This window comes from Sciurus carolinensis, chromosome 9 (genome assembly GCF_902686445.1).
Source record: "Sciurus carolinensis chromosome 9, mSciCar1.2, whole genome shotgun sequence".
In the NCBI taxonomy this organism is placed as follows: Eukaryota; Metazoa; Chordata; class Mammalia; order Rodentia; family Sciuridae; genus Sciurus; species Sciurus carolinensis.
This window is the reverse complement of record NC_062221.1, coordinates 42423409-42442590: the sequence shown is the minus strand read 5'-3', so window position 1 is coordinate 42442590 and position 19182 is coordinate 42423409. Positions and strand designations below refer to the sequence as shown.

General features: G+C 37.2%; 1 protein-coding gene across 3 annotated transcripts in view; it reads left to right on the top strand.

Moving 5' to 3' along the window:
* Pld1 (phospholipase D1) overlaps window positions 1-19182 on the top strand; it is a 218175-nt gene that overhangs the window by 92089 nt on the left and 106904 nt on the right. For all 3 annotated transcript variants that reach the window (XM_047564308.1, XM_047564306.1, XM_047564307.1), the window contains 6 exons: window positions 6010-6200; window positions 6437-6564; window positions 8270-8415; window positions 8622-8730; window positions 11581-11646; window positions 18024-18082. In XM_047564308.1, the coding sequence (XP_047420264.1) occupies window positions 6041-6200; window positions 6437-6564; window positions 8270-8415; window positions 8622-8730; window positions 11581-11646; window positions 18024-18082 (668 nt within the window). In that variant the 5' untranslated portion in view covers window positions 6010-6040. The remainder of the gene's footprint in view (window positions 1-6009; window positions 6201-6436; window positions 6565-8269; window positions 8416-8621; window positions 8731-11580; window positions 11647-18023; window positions 18083-19182) is intronic.

The window sequence follows — 19182 nt, the reverse complement described above, 5'->3', positions numbered from 1 at the left end:
TTGTGTCGGCACATCATACATGAGCACAGCTCAGGGGATAAGGCTTTTTAACCTAAGCGTCCCAAGAAGACAACCACAGACCTGTAAAAATTTATGCAAAATGTTGTGCATGAGTGCACACTTATTTTTGGGGAGTGGCTGTGCACTAGTAGGTGTCATCAAAGTCATACAACTAACTAGACCCCAAAGGAAGCAGGAGCCAACGTAGAGGAACAAGTACCGATGTGTGTAAAGAAGGAATTGCATAACTGGGGGAGACATAGGGGCTGAAGCCAGGGAACTGGGCAAAAAAAGGAGCGGCACCCAGATCTGCCTGGTGACTGCCGTCCTTGATTGAGTTTGCAGGGGAAGGCCTACTGGGTTCTCACAATTTGTGTGGTGTAGTACAGAAATGGCAGGACTAGTTGAATGGGAGAACTCCATTCATGAAGTAGCCCAACTGGAAAGACAGCTGCTAGACTGTTCAAGGAGCTAAATGAGAGATAACAGTACCACCTAGCTGGCCAGCCTGAAGAACACTGAGGTGAAGGAAACTGACCTTTCAGGGGCCACCTTTTAATTGTATTAAAGGTGATGCTGGCAACCCAGATCACCTTAGATATTCATCCATTCCTGCATGACTTCTCAAAGCTTCCTAAGAGCAGAGATCCAGGTGGCACCATTTCCAATTCACAGAGGGGACACTGACCCTCTGGAGCTGGTGATTGCCTCAGGTTACACTGATAGTAAGCACAGAACCATCCTAGGGCAGCCAGCCTGCCTCCTATACCACTGATGTCTAATTTTCTGAGTGAGCACAGTACATAATGGGCCCTCCATTGGTATTTGTGGAAGTGATTTTTTTAAATTTAAAAATCCAAGAGGGGGAAAAAAATCCAAGGAAATGTCAACAGGTTTTTTTAAAATGTGTTATTTTTCTCAAAATAAATAGCCTGAAAAGTAAAATATGGTAATACCATTTACTTTGTTCTAAGTCAGCTAAATTAAAAAAATATTTATCCAAGACTTATTATATCACTAGAGACTGAGTTTAGTACTTAAATCCACATTTATGATTTTTGTACTTTAGGGAGCATCAGGTTTGTTTTAGAAAAAAATTTTCTGTATAATACATATATGGGCTCCAGTTAGTTTCATCATAATAAAAAATGGGAAAATAAGAAATCCCTGCAAATCAGTCTGGTTTAAAATGGTTTCATTATAATTCTTTTCACATTCATACATCATGATATGATTTTTCAGCTTATAACTCTTCTTGTGTTTATTCCTCCTGGTAAGCACAAGTAACATATAGGGAAGAAATATAGGAGAACTTCACATATTACTTAGAAAGGGAAGCAAGAAGTAAGTCACAATTATGTTCACAGAATAAATGCTGGAGTTCTGTTGTTATTGCTGGTTTTAGGGAAGTTTTTTAAGAATAGATAAAGTAGGTGTAAAAGACTCTTGGTGGCCAGCTCTTCCCTCCACCCCATTCTCATTGCTGGTTTGTTAAGTAGCTGGATTTCAGAGGCCTGTTCAGTAGGGTCAGTTCCAGCTGCCTCACTTTGCCCCCATATGGCTCTGGGCAAGTTTCCTACCTTCATTCACTAAACTTCTCTTTAAAGTATGGTTAACAGAAAGACTCAGCTTCTAAGATTATTGTATGGATTAAAATAGGTCATGTGATTAATCTCTTTGTATAGTCCCTAGCATGTTGTATATATTTGGCAAATATTAGCTAATGCCAAAATTTACTTTACTATCAATAATTATCATTGATAATGTTATTACTGTTATTTGGCTCAAGGAATGTTTATGTACTTATCTGTAAAGGAGGATATCTGCTTCTCTTTGATGTTCTGTACTTCCTAATCTTGTTGAAAATTGAGATCAGACACAAATGCAACTTTCCTTTCATCACTGAATAGTAGGAGGTCATTAAATCATCCCTGCAAAGGTTTTTAATTTTAATATTCAAAACCAGGGGGGAAAATACCAAAAACCAACCCTTACTTTATTTCCCACATACAGATGCACATAGAAGTAAAACACAGCTGCTCTTAGTTCTCCATTGGTACCATCTCTTCCTGGTACTGAAAGAGATAAAGATCATGCAGTATAATTTTATAAGGAGGTAACAAAATGAATTGCATTATCTTAAGTGTAAACACTGACGGCCTTATCCCACTGCTGGGTAACGTAGACCAGGACTCTGGCAGCTGCTTACCCCCCCAATATGGATTATTCGAGATGAAAGAAAACATTGACTGATCCATGATGATTTGACAACATAGGAGTGTACATGCAGGTACAGTTCCATATTCAAGGACACCAGCAACTCAGTTGTGGATAGAGTGCAGGCAGCAACGGACAAACCACATGATGCCTTTTCCATTGTTACGTGGTGAAGGCTTTGGGATCACATGAGCAGATCTGCAGACCCTCTGAGCCCACTGAGATCTTACATTGTGAATCATAAAAATTCAGAAAGATGTCAGGACATGTTGCTTCCATTATCGTAATGACAGTGGGGTTAATGTGATCCTTTCCAACATACGGTTATTAAAGTAGAAGTCCCCGCTTGTTGTCACAGAACATACGCTTCATAGAAGAGATTAATTTATAACCATAAAATAAAATCAGTAATCATAAACCTGTATAACTGAGTTCATAAGATTTTAGAGACAGTCTTTTTAAAAACTTGACTGTGATATAAACTAAGTGACTCTGGACAAATAACTAAATCTCTAGAGTCAAGTCTGTTATGCGTACTAAATAACAATTGTGCAAAAATTATGCTTAGCACATAATAAACACTTGAAGATAAATGTTAAAAGGCTGTTAGTATTAAGACTTTTATCCTGTTTATTTTTCTACTCATCCATGTTAATATGCTTCTTTTCTCTTTTTTTTAATTGGTTCTTTTTAGTTATATATGACAATAGAATTCATTTTGATACAATTTTATGAGCATGGAATATATCTTCTTCTAATTAGGACCCCATTCTTGTGGATGTACTCGATGGTGAGCTTCACTTAGGTATTTTCACACATGTACCTAGGAAAATTATGTTAGATTCATTCCATGGTCTTTCCCTGTTGGAAATAAGATATTTATATTAGCTTGATCAAGTGACTCTATATTATTCATCCCAATTATCTTGTAGGTGCATTTTAAAATTATTTTTAAAAATGTGTGTTAAGGATCTTATGAAAATAGAAGGGAGACCAACAGAGTAGAGGGAGGGATGGAGGAAGGAAGGGTACGGAGAAGTACTGGGGACAAAATCTACCAAATTATGCTATGTCCAAGGATGAAAGTCCCACAGTAAATACCGCTATTATGAATAATTATAATGCACTAATTTAAATAACAGTAATAAAAGTAGAAAGAGGATTAGCACAATACTGCAGAATAGAGCAAGAGGATTGGAGGGAGGAATGGAGGGAAAGGGAAGGTGCCAAGGAACAAGATTGATCGCATTCTGTTATGTACATGTACAAATATGGCATAATGATTCCCACTATTATGTAAAATTGGAATGCACCAATAAAATAAAATTAAAAACAAAAGAATTACATATGACCATAATATAAATTTATCAACATGCATTTTTAATGTTAGAACTTTGTTTAAAGGGAAGGTCATTTGCAATAACCTTGTATTTCTTTGCTATCCTGAGAAAGTTGGCAAAGTTAAGCATAAGTCTGTTTAATCAATAAAAAAACTAAAATCCATAAAAATTAACAAGTAACAATGGTACGATGTAATATCTGACCTGTTTTTCCTTGTCTCATTTCCTCTGAACTTTTAATTACCTTGTATAAAAACCTGGCTTAGGCTTGGCATCTAAAAAGTGTTTCTTTGTTGAATTAAGAGAGAAGGAAATAAATAAATGTTTTAATTGTGTTCAGAAGCAACAATTCCTAAATGGAGGTTAAACCAACCTTAATTAAATTATGCAGGTTAGAAAACATTCTGCCACCTGCTTCTCTTAATCAAGTATAGAACTACTTGGATTAATTTCTTGGGATAGGAGAAGGGTTAAGTTAATTAAACTAAGGGAGGCTGAACAATTTTATGGCACCTTTTTTTCTACAATTAGGGTTTATTATTAAAGGAACGCTAGAGATGAAATGGTTCAGTCTCCTTAATTTATAGATAAGGAAACAAAGACCCTGAGAATTGAAATAGCTTTGTCCTGTGGAGACTGAGCTGCAGAGGAATTTTCAGTTCTTTCCATTCATCATCTCTCTCTCTCTCTCTCTCTCCTACTAGGGATTGAAACCAGGGACTTAAGTAAAAATAAATAAATAAGGAGGGCTGGCTTAAGCCCTCCTTATTTATTTATTTCTTTTAAATATTGAGAAAGGGTCTCTCTAAATTGCTGATTGGCCTTAAACTTGTGATCCTCCTGCTCAGCCTCCCAAACTACTGGAATTACAGGCCACCACACCTGGCTAGAGTCATCTCTTAAAGGGATTTGTCTCAAGATGCTTGTTTATGTTAACATTTCCCTCTATCCCAGACACTAACATATCTCCAAAAAATAGCAAGATAAAGACTGGTTGAGAACCTTGACTTTTGGTTCAGAGAAACCTGGATTGAAATCCTTCCTCCACCATCAAGCATTGGTCAAGTAATCTAATCTCTCTGTGTCTCAGTTTCCTTATCTATAGAGAGAGGAAGACAAATTCTTGTCATCTTCAAGATAAAAATAGCAAGCCTTCAATGGTTTATTATTAATGGTCAACATAATAGCTTCTACAAGGATTACCACCAGCTGAGTGCATGCAAAGATAATCTTATTTTGCTATTAGCAGGCTACAAGTTTGGCTTCAAGTCTCCCTACATCCAACATGGAAAAATAGAAATGATTAATTATACAGTTCACAGGAACTTAGATATAAGAACCCTGCTAAGGATCTTCTCCTTGGTACCTTCCATCCTCAGGAAGACCTTGGATGTGGCCAGTGGTGAACTAGGGGTATTTCCCTCACCCACATCAGGTACTCCTTAATCACAGGCACTGGCCTTATTCCCCTTCATATTTTCATTCCTTGAGTCTCACATATGGTGGATACTTAGTTAATGTTTGCAATTTGCAGTAGTTAATGAACATCTGTGAAAGAATTACCTGTATGAGAGCCCTTCCATTTAGAGCTTGGTTGTGACAGAGAGATTATTTCTATATAAAGCATTATTGAATTTTCATCCAACTCTGATGACAGTGCTGAAGGCTTAAATCTCAGTATTTTAAATGAAAAATAAAATCTATATGAACTCTTCTTCTCTGGGTACTGGTGTGCAGCGACTTGTGTTATTAAATGTCAGGATGAAATAGAACCAGTTTTCTTTTTTAAAAAAGGAGAGAAGTGTAATTCTAGCACTTCAGGTATCTTTAGGAACAGGGATATTAATCAATTTCCTTTCAAGACACGTACATCATTTTACCTCATGCAAAGTCATGACCAAAACCTCATATCTCAAAGAGGTAGTATACGATGCTTGGAGTATCACCAACCGAGAAAATATACAAAGATTATGTTATCATAAAAATGTTTCCACATCTACATATTTAGATATGTGAAGTACCCTAAATTTTCTTTAGGAAATGTTGAAAGTTTCTTCTTTTACATGATTTTTTTTTTCTTTTCGTGTATTTATTATAGCTAAGAAGTACTTTATTTTCTTGGAATAAGCATTCCCAAATTGATTTCCCTTACATCTCTCTTCATTTATCCAAGTTCATAAAATTGTATGAGAGAAATGTTGGCACGTATTCAATGTGGTATTTCTTTTTCTTTTTTGTTTACAATTAAGTATTTCTCTCCATTTTAACTTACAAGCTAGGAGTCCTTTAAATGTTAAGCAGGAAGGTAATTGAAAGGTCGTTTGGGGTAACTGGGGTTCACACTGGAAGCTGACTTGCCTCCCAGCACTGTAGGTAAGCCAGGATTCAAATTGTGCTACGGGGTTTTCCTAGACCAAAATGTAATTATGGAACCCTTTTTCCTCTTTCTCAGCCCCATTGCTTCTACCCCATCTGAAGTTAACATGTCCTTGAAAAATGAGCCAAGGGTGAATACCTCTGCACTGCAGAAAATTGCTGCCGACATGAGCAATTTGATAGAAAATCTGGACACGCGGGAACTCCACTTTGAGGGAGAGGAGGTGGAATACGATGTGTCTCCCAGTGATCCCAGGACTCAGGAAGGTAAAGCCTGCTGATCTCAGGGAGGAGGGAGCCCGTCAGGGTTGGTTGGCAGAGCACAGTTTGCAATAACCAGCAAATGATCCGTCTTCTTTGCAGAGATCAGAACCCAGGGCTGCGAATCGTCCCCTAAAAGGCTTACTTATTTTAGCAATTGATTCTCGAAAGGAGACCTGTATAAGGCAAGTCCTCCTACTGTCGCGTGTTGGAATAACCTTGTCTGCGTATTTATTTTTTAGGGTGTATCCCCTTCTCTGCTATCTATAGCACTCAAGGATTTAAGGAGCCTAATATACAGACGTATCTCTCCGGCTGTCCAATAAAAGCACAAGTTCTGGAGGTGGAGCGCTTCACGTCTACCACAAGGGTCAGAGCGCTTAAGAACTTACCTTTTGTGGATACGTGTGAATTGCTGCGTTGACTTTCACTTTCCTTCCTCCCAACTGGGACCATATTCTTTAGGCTTTTGTTTGTCATTTTGTTTGCCTTGTTTCCAAGTCCTCATCTCCTGGGATTTTGCTTCCTTCTTATTTAATTGTTATTCACATACTCTTTTCTCCCCATTCTGGACAATATTCTTTTTGGCATTGAAGGCATTTTATTAATTTAAATTGCAAGGTGCCTCTCTGAGCCTTCCTGTCTCCTCAGCTTTCTGTTTCATTTAGGTTTTTCAAGCATATCCATCATAGCTAGAATACCAAGTATAAGTCAGGGAAAAGTTTAGTTTTCCTAATGCTTGTTTAGCAAGAAAATGCTTATTCTACTTGCCTCTTAAAAAAAAAAATTACTGGGTGCAGTGGCACACACCTACAGTCCCAGCAACTTGGGGGGCTAAGACAGGAGGATCAGAGTTCAAGGCTGGCCTCAGCAATTTATGGAAACCCTCAGCAACTTAGACCCTATCTCAAAAATTAAAGATTAAGAAAGGGCTGAGGATCTGACCCAGTAGTTAAGCACCCCTGGGTTTTTAAATCCAGTCCCAGAACAAAACAAACAATACAAAACATGATTCAAATTGGCCAGTGCTGTTACCCAGAAGCACTGCTGAGGGAATTCTACTCACGGACTCTGCCTCTCCTTTTTTTTTTTTCCTGAGGCTCTGTCTTTTAGTCCTCATTCACATCTGTTTTCACTGAGCAGTGACAAGACCTTAGAGTAAAATGCCTTCACCAGGTCAACCCTAAACCTGAACACCTGCTCACGTGCTCACTCCCAATGTACACCCACCTTGCTGTTCCACCTGAGGCTTTAGGCTTTTCCTGTGTCTTGGGTCCATGCCTCTCTGATAAACTGGTGAGCATCTCTGAGATGACCTTTGCCTCATATTTCACCTGCCTGTGTTTAGACTGAGAGGCAATAATGTGTAAGGGGTAAATGTGTACCCTCTAGAGCCAGAGTGCAGGGCCAGTTACTGTCTTTGCTTTGTGATCTTAAGCAAGTTACTTCACCTCTCTGTTTCCTCATCTGAATAATATTAATAGGTAATAATAATAATACATAGGATTATGTTATCCAAGTATATACTGTATACTCTGTACTGCAGCAACTTTCTCTCCCCACCCTTTCTGAATACCGGTAGTACCTCAGGACAGATGAGTAGCATAGATGAAGGCAGACATCACAGTGTGTTTCAGAAGGAGCAGGAGGGAAGAAGGCTTTTTTTTTTTTTTCTTCAAGGACAGAATGGTCTAAGGTGGTGCTCCTGGCATCTACCACCTCCTGCTTCCCTCTCACCTCCCCTGGTTGGTTACCTGTTCACTGATTATACTTGTGGTCTAGATCCCCTACTGCTAATTAGTGCCTTTACTCATTGTCTCCTTTCCCTGGTTTCTAGATTCCTCTGTGTCTGTGTGTGTAAGGATTTGTAGGACTACGGTGTGATCCAAAGTTTGTCTTGTGTGATTTATCATTGACTGTTTAAGAGAATATTATTCTGTAATCAGTTGTTTTTGAGAAACATTTGCTTAAAGTACTCATGCAAAATATGTTACTAATTAATTAGCTTTTGTTCATTGAGAGCTTTTGGAGTTTTTATTATCTAAAATATCAACCATTTTTGTTTATCACTGTAGGTGCCAAGTATCAATCTATACACTATTGAGTTAACACATGGGGAATTTAAATGGCAAGTCAAGAGGAAATTCAAGCACTTTCAAGAATTTCATAGAGAACTGCTGAAGTACAAAGCCTTTATCCGAATTCCTATTCCCACCAGAAGGTAACCATTTCAGAATTCAGATGAAGTTATCCCAGCACATGAATTGGACTAGAGTGTATTTCATTCCTTTTCTAGGTTATCTAGTCCCCTGTTGGTAGATGTTTTCAATTAAATAAGCTCTTTTAAAAATAAGACATTTCATGAAATATGAGAGTTACAGTCAAAGAATTCTCTGATAAATGTTTCATTATGTGTGTGTGTTTTAGACACACATTTAGAAGACAGAACGTCAAAGGGGAGGAGCCTCGAGAGATGCCAAGTTTGCCCCGTTCCTCTGAAAACATGATTCGAGAAGAACAGTTCTTTGGTAGAAGGGTAAGTGCTTTTCATTCTTCTGTTGTTTTTGTTTTTTGTTTTTATCAGTTCTTTTTATTTTTTAAATTCTTTTTAGATACACATGACAGTAGAGTGTATTTTGACATACAACATATTATACATACACGATTTTCTGTTGTTTTGAATGTAGTTTTGCAGCACAGTAGAAAGGTGGCATTTAATGAGAAATGAGAGGGTCTGGCTGCAGTTTCTCTTACCGGTGGTCTGTGGTCCTAGCAGGGTTGAGCTTCTCTGGAACCAGTTAGGTATCCCCATCCTCCCAAGCCATCAAGAAAGTGTATCAGCAGTGAAGAGTATTTGTTAGTAGCTATGCTATGAAGAAGCTGTCCTCCTCCTAGCATCTCCCTGGGCTTGTTGTGAGTTGAAGATTAAGTGTATAATTGTGGGTTTTGAGATCTACTCTCTTAGAATCATTTATTTCCATCTGTTTGCTTCTGTCTGTGTTAGTTCATTTTAAATATCAAATATTGGAAAGTTGCATTGCTGTGCTCCAGGTGGGGCGGTTAGGGTCGAGGAGAGTAGGCTGAACACAGACTCATACACTAGGATAGGAAACTCAGGACAAGGGACACTTCTGCTCACTCAGCTTAGGTTGGCACTGCAAGGGGTGGGAGATTCGTGGTTTTTATTAGGATATTAATAGGTAATATGTTCATTTCTATGAATTCTGTTTCATAATCTGAAACTTTTATGTTTCAGAGGGAATATTTTATTTTTTTTGTAGTTACCATCTTTAAAATCTTTTTAGGGATCTGGACTAAATATTTTCCATGAAAACCTAGACATATAAAATTACATAATTTCGGATTATTGCAGGCACATGAATGAATCCAACTAAAAGTGATTATTCCTGGCACTGGGGTTGTAGCTTAGTGGTAGAGTACTTGCCTGGCACCATGAGGGCAGTGGTTTGACTCTCAGCACCACATATAAATATATAAAATAAAGGTCCATCGAAAACTAAAAAAAAAAAAAAAAATTTTTTAAGTGATTGTTTCTATTAACCCTTAATGATTCAGCAAAAAGGTGCTGGATTATGTGTCATGGTCAATACACTTGACATATGTTACTCCAAAGCTCCAAGCCTATAAACCCCACCTTCCCTCTGGGGAAATGTGTCTGTATGCAGATACATTTTAACATATTTGAAAAATCAAGGTACATCTTACTAGAAAATCTATTTCTTTTAACATTTTTCTCCCTTTTTTCTTGAAAACTTTTTAAAAACTATGCTGAATCTTCCAGTAAATTAAATGCTAGAATTGAAAATACACAGGTGTTTTGGTAAAATCAACAAATGACCTAGAATTACCTACCATGAACAAATCCTGTTCCAATAGCTATAGTTTTCTTAATTTGTTTTTCAGTGGATTCATCACTGATGTATAGAAATGCATTTGATTTATGGGTGTTAATTTTATATCCTGCTACTTTGCTGAGTTCACTTACTAGTTCTAGAAGTTTTCTGGTGGAATTTTTTGAATCTTCTAAATATAGAATCATGTGGTTGGCAAATAGTGATAGTTTGATTTCTTTTCCTATTCGTATCCCTTTAACTTCTTTCATCTGTCTGATTGCTCTGGCTAGAGTTTCAAGCACTCTAGGTTGAATAGAAGTGGTGAAAGAGAGCATCGCTGTCTTGTTCCAGATAGAGGGAATGCTTTCAATTTTTCTCCATTTAGAATGATGTTGGACTTCTGTTTAGCATAGATAACTTTTACATTGTTGAGGTACGTTCCTACCATCCCTAGTTTTTCAGGGGTTTTGAACATGAAAGGGTGCTGTATTTTGTCAAATGCTTTTTCTGCATCTATTGAAGTGATCATATGATTCTTGTCTTATAATTATTGATTTCCATATATTGAAACAACCTTGCCTCACTAGGATGAACCCAACTTGATCTCTGTACACTACATTTTTAATATGTTTTTGTATGCGATTTGCCAGAATTTTATTGAGAATTTTTATGTCTATGTTTCAGGGATATTGGTCTGAAACTTTCTTTTCCTTGAGGTGTCTTTGTCTGGTTTTGGTATCAGGGTGATATTAGCCTCATAGAATGAGTTTGGAAGGGTTCTCTCCATTTCTATTTCATGGAATAATTTGTAGAGTATTAGTGTTAATTCTTCTTTGCAGGTCTTGTAGAACTCAGCTGAGAATCCATCTGTCTGGTCCTGGGTGTTTCTTGATTGGTAGGCTTTTGATGCCATCTTCTACTCCATTGCTTGAAACTGATCTATTTAAATTGTATGTGTCCTCCTGATTCAGTTTGGTTAGATCATATGTCTCTATATATTTGTTGATGTCTTTGAGATTTTTTATTTTATTGGAACATAAATTTTTAAAATAGTTTCTAATTATCTTCTATATTTCAGTAGTGTCTGTTGTGATATTTCCTTTTTCATCATGAATTTTAGTAATTTTTTTCTCTCTCTACATTAGCATAGCTAATGTTTATCAATTTTATTTATTTTTTCAAAGAACCAACTTTTCATTTTGTTAATTTTTTGAATTGTTTCTTTTGTTTCAATTGCATTGATTCAGCTATGGAGGATTAAAAACATATACAGCTCAGGTCTTGTTAGCAATTTATAAAAGACTGATGCATGTGAAATATTAAGTATCAAGAAGAGATTTAAATAATAATTGAAGAAAAACTATAGAAATAATATTTAATGCCATTCATGGTTCCTTGCCCAGTGATAATATTAGTAAATATTTGAATAACTTCAGAAGTTAATAGTAAATGATGATCTCATCATTATCATTACTTAAATTTTTCTATGAATATGGCTATATTAACTCTTACCTAAAATATTTGCATTACAGAAACAATTGGAAGATTATCTGACAAAGATATTAAAAATGCCTATGTATAGAAATTATCATGCCACGGTAAGTACACTTCAGTGATTTAAATTTTAAAGTAATTTCTAAAAAGAATAAATTGTGAGCTGAATTTTGGGTAATTTTTTAACATATGTGCTTGCGTCCACATCTATATTATTCCTTAAAAACAAATTAATGAATACAAAATTGATTTGACAGCCAGGAATCAGTTTATGGCAATATGATGCTATTTTAAAAATATCGAATGGAACTTAATATGTCTCCAACAACAGATTTAAGTGAGCCTGAGTGCTACCATAGACTATATTATCTAGAAATCAACCCCGTTCTGCCCCCAGCCTCCTTCTTCCAAAAGGCTTTTTGAGTTCCGGGCACAGGGCAGGGGGGAACATTGAGTAGTAAGTGATGAAAACAACCAAGAAGAGTTGAATACCCAAGACTTTTTGGAGCATATTTGCATGGCCATCTTATTGGCCCCATCTATTCATGTGAAAGTGAGAAGCCTGAGAAAGCCAGGCTCTTCTTAGGGAAGAGCTCCTAAGAAAAGAGAGGCAGATGGGAATTGGAAATAACCCAGAGATTGAGCTTGGGAGGCAGGCAGCTGGCAAGTAGGAAGAAGCAGGTTTTACGGTGCCGGCACACAACCAGCTCTGCCCACTCAGAAGTCCTTGAGGATGGAGCCATTTTAAAAGATTGACTTTCAGTTATCCAAGGGTCTGGATAACTGAGAATGTCTATGTGTAGACTGTATTTCTGTAGGGTCAATACATGGTGTAGAACTTAAAAATGAGTAGGTGCATTTGTAACTTGGCCTCTAGTTTAGAGAACACCATCATGTAAATCTGTAAATGAAGGAGGGGTGGATTTAGGAGAGGAATAGAGGACTATGCCCCTGCCCACTTATTCTTTGGAAGCTGGTCCAAAGATGTGCACACCTGCTTCCCTTACACACAGCTGACCCAGAGCCAGGCTGCAGCGCACCTCCATCAGCTGCTCACACTGGGATCTTTGATGGACTCGAGGGAACCTCAAGTCCTGGAGATGGGTTTTCTCAAGAAACTCAGCAATTAGAGTTCCATCAGAGGGTCTCCAGAGCAGGATGATGGAGGTATCAGCTCCTTTCTAGGATTTAGAATCATGTGTGGTTGAAATAATATCACAGGTAAAGGCACTATGCTGTTGATACTAAAAACATTGCCCTCTGTTGCAGTCTTTGAAATCAGATATGCTGTTTTCTTTAATGCAGAATTATTTAAATGTATACGAATACCTGTATCAATAATCTTCCACTTCTCTTACTTTTCTGCCTGCCTGTGACTTTACTTGTACTATTTCTTTTGGCTTTAAGACAGTACTTGGTGAGTTCATTCTTTTCTTTCCATATACATTATTACATTTCGGATTCTGATGAGGACTGACGAATGTTTACATTTTTTAAGTGTTCATTTAAATTACTTTTCCAGTCATAAAAATCTTTTCAGAGTTAGGCCATATTGTGTTTAGAAGTCCCAGGGTGCCTTATAAATATTTGCTTTGGAGAAGAAAACATAGTTAGTAACTTGCTGAATATATTATCCCCATCAGAAATGAGAGGATCTCATCTTGCTAAGATTATTCCCTCCAACAGCTGAATTCTCTAAAATGATTCAAGCATTGGATACAGTTTGGTGTACATTAATTCTCTAACATTATTTTCCTTTTATACCAAATTTAATCTGGCCTAAAGACTAGATTTATAGGCCTCCACATCACATTCATAAAATTAGATTGGCATCTGTGTGTCTCCCTCAGTAATTGTGAGAAATTTTTAAAAGCCTGTCTGCAAAAAGCATATTACATGTCATTTTTGTATATGCAGAAATATTGTTTATACTTTAAGAGTATAAAACGAGCCTATTTAAAGTTAATTCAGGTCCTTAAAGTAATAGCATCATGGATCATAGATCAAGGGACTAGATAGGCCATATCCTCATTAACTCTAGAATGATCCAGATCTATATTTGGAAACTATACTTTTGACAAATAATTTGGGTGATTCTTATCTGGAGGGTTTGAGAACTAAGCTAAAATGCTATGGTCAGCTTTAAAAGGTCTTAATAGAAGTTGGACTACCTTAAAACGTGGAGAAAGATTATTGTGGGATTTGTGTAATAGGATTTACCCAGAAAGAAATGGGTTTAGGCTTCAAAGCAATGACTGTTCAGTTTTCTCAAATGGATTTTGAAATCAGACAAGGACAGTTTTTTCCTCTTCCTTTTATTAAGTCTGTGATTGGATATGCACTTAGCTACCTGTTCTTCCAGGATTATGAAGACTTCTTTTGTTTTTATTTCCTTTGTTACTCCTTATGGTTGGGACGAACAGAACATCATAGTGTTCTAGTTAATTCAGCATCACAGTTCCATCCAAGATTATTGGTAATTCATTCAGTTTTCTGAATGTAAACTAGTCACACTTGTATTTCACTGTCTCACTTGATGTAAATTTGTAAAAGAAGTAGCACTCGCTATGTATCTGAGTTGTACAAAACAAGAACTCATGCAAGAATTCCTCTTGTGTTTTAAACTGAACCAGTACTAGCTGTAACCACTGTCCTGTAACTGGGCACTTTAATTAGTTATTGGAAAATGCTTGTCTTCCAGGGAATTAAAAGGAAGAGGAATAAGGAACAGTAAATTTATTTATTTTTCTTACCTAAGATTAAAATCTGTATGTGGAACAAAATGCACAGTTTTCTAGTGCAGTCCCTAAACTGATAGGATCTTATCTTAATCCTAACTTGAAGTAAATCATTTAAATTCTGTGACTCAGATCTTATCTCTTATCTCCAAGATGGTGATTAGTTTGAAATCTTGGTTGAAACCTCCTACAGATCAATAATACTGAGTTTACCTCCCTTGTTCATAGGATGAAAAACTTTAACTTGAGTGGAAGAGTAGGGTGGAAGAGTAGGTGAGGAATAAAGATGCACATGGTTGAATGGCTGCACTTGCAGATTAAGGGAGGTGCTTGCTTTCTCCTGATGGAATCTCAGAAGGATGCAGGACTTAGTCCAGCCTCTACAATTCTCATCAGTGAGATATCTTCTTAGTACCCTGTAGCCATGTTAACTGTTTTATTTGGAAGGCAGCCATTCCTGGAGTACCTGGGTCTCCCGTTCTCCATCACCAGGGGATTGTTTTTCCCAACCCTATCATCTTCCTGTGTCTGAGAATTTCCCACTTGGCCATGTGCTTGAATTTTTGGCTCCCTGAGGAATGGAAGAGGCCCCTGGGAATCATCATCCCCATATCATTCAAGGATAGGTGGGAAGGACATTGTGATTGCTAGGTTGTCTCCAGGTCATTGTCACCCTTAGGTTTGGTTGTTTGCCTCCTGGCATGAAAAATTCCTGCAGCCCTGTTTCTCTAACCTTTTAAGTACCTAATTAGTAGGTCGTGTTGGAATTTTCAACTTGAGACTGCTTTCCACCCATTGCCAAGAACATTTAATTGCATTTTTCACAACTCCTTCTCCAAAACAAAAACAAAAAGATATTGATTGGTACTTTGCGTGGTAAATCCCAATGACTACTGTTAGGTTCAACTGCACTTTAAATTCGTATATCTGAGAATCACATGCCCAAATGGAGAATGGAATTCTTATCACTGAAGATGCACTGAGAAGGTTGCACAACATAATCTTTGCAAAATCGCACATTTTGTTCATTAGGTTTCCCTCTTGGTTGATAGTAACATATTTACTTTCAGTTGGATAAATCTGTATTTGACCATTATTGCCAAAGGTTTTTCTTTTCTCTGTAATAGTGCTGGTTTCTCTTTAAAATCTCTTTAGTCAAGCTTTACTAAGCCATTAAGATGTACAATTAAGATGTATTAATGTACAATTAAAATTTTCTACATTACAATGCATATTTTTTAGATGAGATTTCCCATACTTAGCAATTTTGTTATATTCTGAAGTTGTGAGTTTCAAATTATTTTCAGAGCTTATTTCTGTTGTCAGTTATTTGATGGTAAGAACTATGTAAATAAGAATATCTAGAAATTAAACAAGTGGTTTCCTTGATCTTTGTTTTTACTTCTTATTCTTCCATTTAGTTATTTGCATAAGTTAATTACATGTCTGTAGTAGTTTCTTCAAATATAAACTAGGATTGACATTATCCTAGATATAAAACGAGAAGTTATGTAAGGGTCTTAAAACATTTTGGATTCTATGGTTGAGAGTCTGAATGTAATTTCTAATAATCCAAAGGTTACTATATTTTCCAATTAGAAAGTATTTTCACAAATCAGATAAAAAATATATGGTGCTAAATCACTGTTTTATATAAGAAATGAAATTTAAAGACCTTGACTTTTAAAATTCTTACTTTAAAAAGTACTGTGTGAAGGTATGTTTAATTTGGAAATTTTAAAAGCTATTTAAATCCTCTTTAATTTTTTTTTACAACTTAGGCATAGATTTACTGAATTTTCATCAAACTCTGGACTTATTTTTCAGTTGTCATCTAATATTTATATCCTGCAGAAAAATTTAGAAACTAAGTCTGATAGGTAAATCCTTTTTAATTTTAAAAACCTTCTTCAAATAACCTCAAGAAAAGAAAGAAATGCAAACATTGAATTGAACCTCACAAGAACTTACTGTTCTGAAATACTTGTAATTTTTTCTTACAAGGTTAATACAAGGCATTTCCAATCAGATATAAACTCTTCAGGAAAACTGTATGCTTCATTTTGTTAATCCCAGTTACAATCCTGGAGCTAGTGCCACTTTCTCTGCGATGTCACATCTGACAGGATGTGTTTACCTCCCCCTATTCCATAACTTTACAACTGCTTTCATGTGAAACCAGTCGGGTTCTTCCCACAGAACTTTGCTCCAAGTCTAATCTCCCCTCTCCCTACTTCCTGATTGATGCTGGGAGAATATCTTTTTCTGTCTTTGTCTTTCTACGGACGCTGTTATTGGCATGGTCTAAGGTCCACGGGCAGATGCAGATATATTGTTGACTGCTTAAAAAGCAAATTTGCAAATTGGGAACGTTACTATTTCTAACTTCAATTGTTTCAAGGGTTACTTGTAAACCCTGCACATGCTAAGCATGGCGTACTGTAAATTTGATTTTCATTCTCTGTTTCCATGTTTACAGCTAGTCCTCAACCAGCTAGAGTATGCAAAGCATTCAATTTGAGCAAGATAAAGATTGAATGACGTTTTACTTTTTCAGTTTAGTTTTGAGGATGCTGACTTTGGCCTCACTCAATACCAATTCTGTCCTTTGCTGATTATGATTCTTAGACAACTTATCTAAACCAGGGGTTGGCTAATTAGAACCCTTGGGCCAAATTGAACTCACTGCCCGTTTTTCTATGTTCTGTGAGCTAATAATAGATTTTGTGTTTTAAGTTGTTGAAAAAAATCAAAGAAGAATAAAACTTTGTGACACATGAAGTTATATTTATAAAAAAGTTTTACTCAACATAGCCACACATTCATTTACGTGTTACTTATGCCTGTGTTCTCCTACCATGGCAGAGTGGAGCAGTTGCTACAGACACTTTATGACTGTCAAAGCCCAAAATATTTACTGTCTGATTCTTTGCCAAAAATCTGCCTACCCCCTGCTCTTAACCTCATTTTCCTCTTCTGTGCAATGGGAAAATAGGAACTGCCTTGAGAGGGGTTTGAGATAATGTGTGAAAACTGCCAAACACAATGCCAACACATAAGAAGCTTTCAGTACATGTTAGCTGTGGCTGTTGTCATCATAAAATTTATAGGTTTTAATCTAGTAAGTTTTTGTGAAGGTGGACCTAAAATTCTCTTCCTTTTCAACTCATTAAAAATAATTCTTCCCAATGTTGCCAACTTCTCTGCAACATGCCACACCATTTGATTTCCCCCTACTCTTCCTCACCTTGTTCAGTTGGGCCCAGCTGGCCATCCTGTTGCTTTCCTGACCTTCCGTTCTCTTCCCCTTCCTCCCTCCTCTCCTCGTGTTCCTGAACCTGCGCCCACCTCACTGCCTTCACACATTCTTTTCTTTTGTAGTTTTGTGCACACTTTGCCACAGAACCTTCTCCTCAAACAACAATAATGAACACAGAGCAAGATTGGAAGTGAAGTCCCTTCTTGAGTATTTTGTCTCTACACCCTAGGGCATATACCTCCTCGGCATGTGCTTCTAATCAGTACTTTCTCAGGGCAGTACCCTTGTTATTGATCTCTCTAGTCTATAGAGTGTACAGCATTTCACAGAGCAGTACCTAATAATGTGTTTTGGTAAACATAATTTCTTTCCTTCCTTCCTTTCTCTCTCCCTTGCCATCCCTCCCTCTCCCTGTCTCTGTCTCTCTTGCTCTTTTAACTTTCTAAAATGTGGTTTTTGTTTTTGTTTTTTTTTTACTTTCCAGACAGAATTCCTTGATATAAGCCAGCTGTCTTTCATCCGTGATTTGGGACCAAAGGGCCTGTGAGTTCCAGCATTGGTTGTTTAAAGAGAAGTGTGAAATTTGACGTACTATGACATTCGATGTGGCAGCATGCCATGGTGATGGAGGGAACTTACCATCAATTTTTTCCCCAGTAGACTAAGGCCAACTGAGGGGACCTGCTGTACAAAGCAGAGTGTCTACTTCAGTAGATGATGGTAGCAAGGGCTCCACCATCTTTCCCACGTGCTGACAGCATGGGTTCCTTCTAACTCAGCAGTGCGAGTGTTCAATACACATAGCAGGTGTGACTCGTGGGAGAACACACTAAAACAAACATACACGGTCCTTTCTTCCAATCACTTACAAACGTTTAACAGACGCTCATTTTGATGGCTATTAAAAATAACATTCTTGGGGGCTGAGTTTATAGCTCAGCGGTAGATCACTTGCCTAGCATGTGTGAGGCACTGGGTTCGATCCTCAGCACCACATATCAATAAATAAAATAAAGGTATGGTGTCCATCTACAACTGAAAAGATATTTAAAAAAAAAATAACATTCTTTAACACATATGCCATATAAATGCAAATTTATGCAATAATTATTCCCCTTCACAGTATTAGTTCTTGGTTATAGAGAGTGCTTAAATTTTAACTCTGGCTAAGAGCACTTTCAGTCATTGTTTCAAAATTGTTTGGGGTTTTTTAGACATTGTTATTGCTCCTCTTGTCACATCTTTTTTTTTTTTTTTTTTTTTTTTTTTGTCTTTTTCTTTTTGTGGTACTGAGGATCGAACCCAGGGCCTTCAGCATGCTAGACAAACACTCTATCACTGAGCTACACCCCCAGTCCCTCCTGTCACGTCTTTCAAAATCAAGATATGACCATTTCCAGAGCTAGTGGCTTTGCTCTGCTTCCTTTGGGCATGGCTCAGTTGCCAGAACTGAGTGGAGGGGTGCAGAAGTGTGCTGGATTCTGCGGGCCAGCACCCCTCCCCCAACCCCAAGTCTCAGCAGCTGGACCAAGGAGAGAAGCGTGGAGTCTTTTAGGTTGACATAGTGACTGGAGGCAATACTTAGCCTTTAGAGCCAGGAGCCAGCATGCCTAAGCTCCCGCATTGTGTCCCAAAGAGCTGTT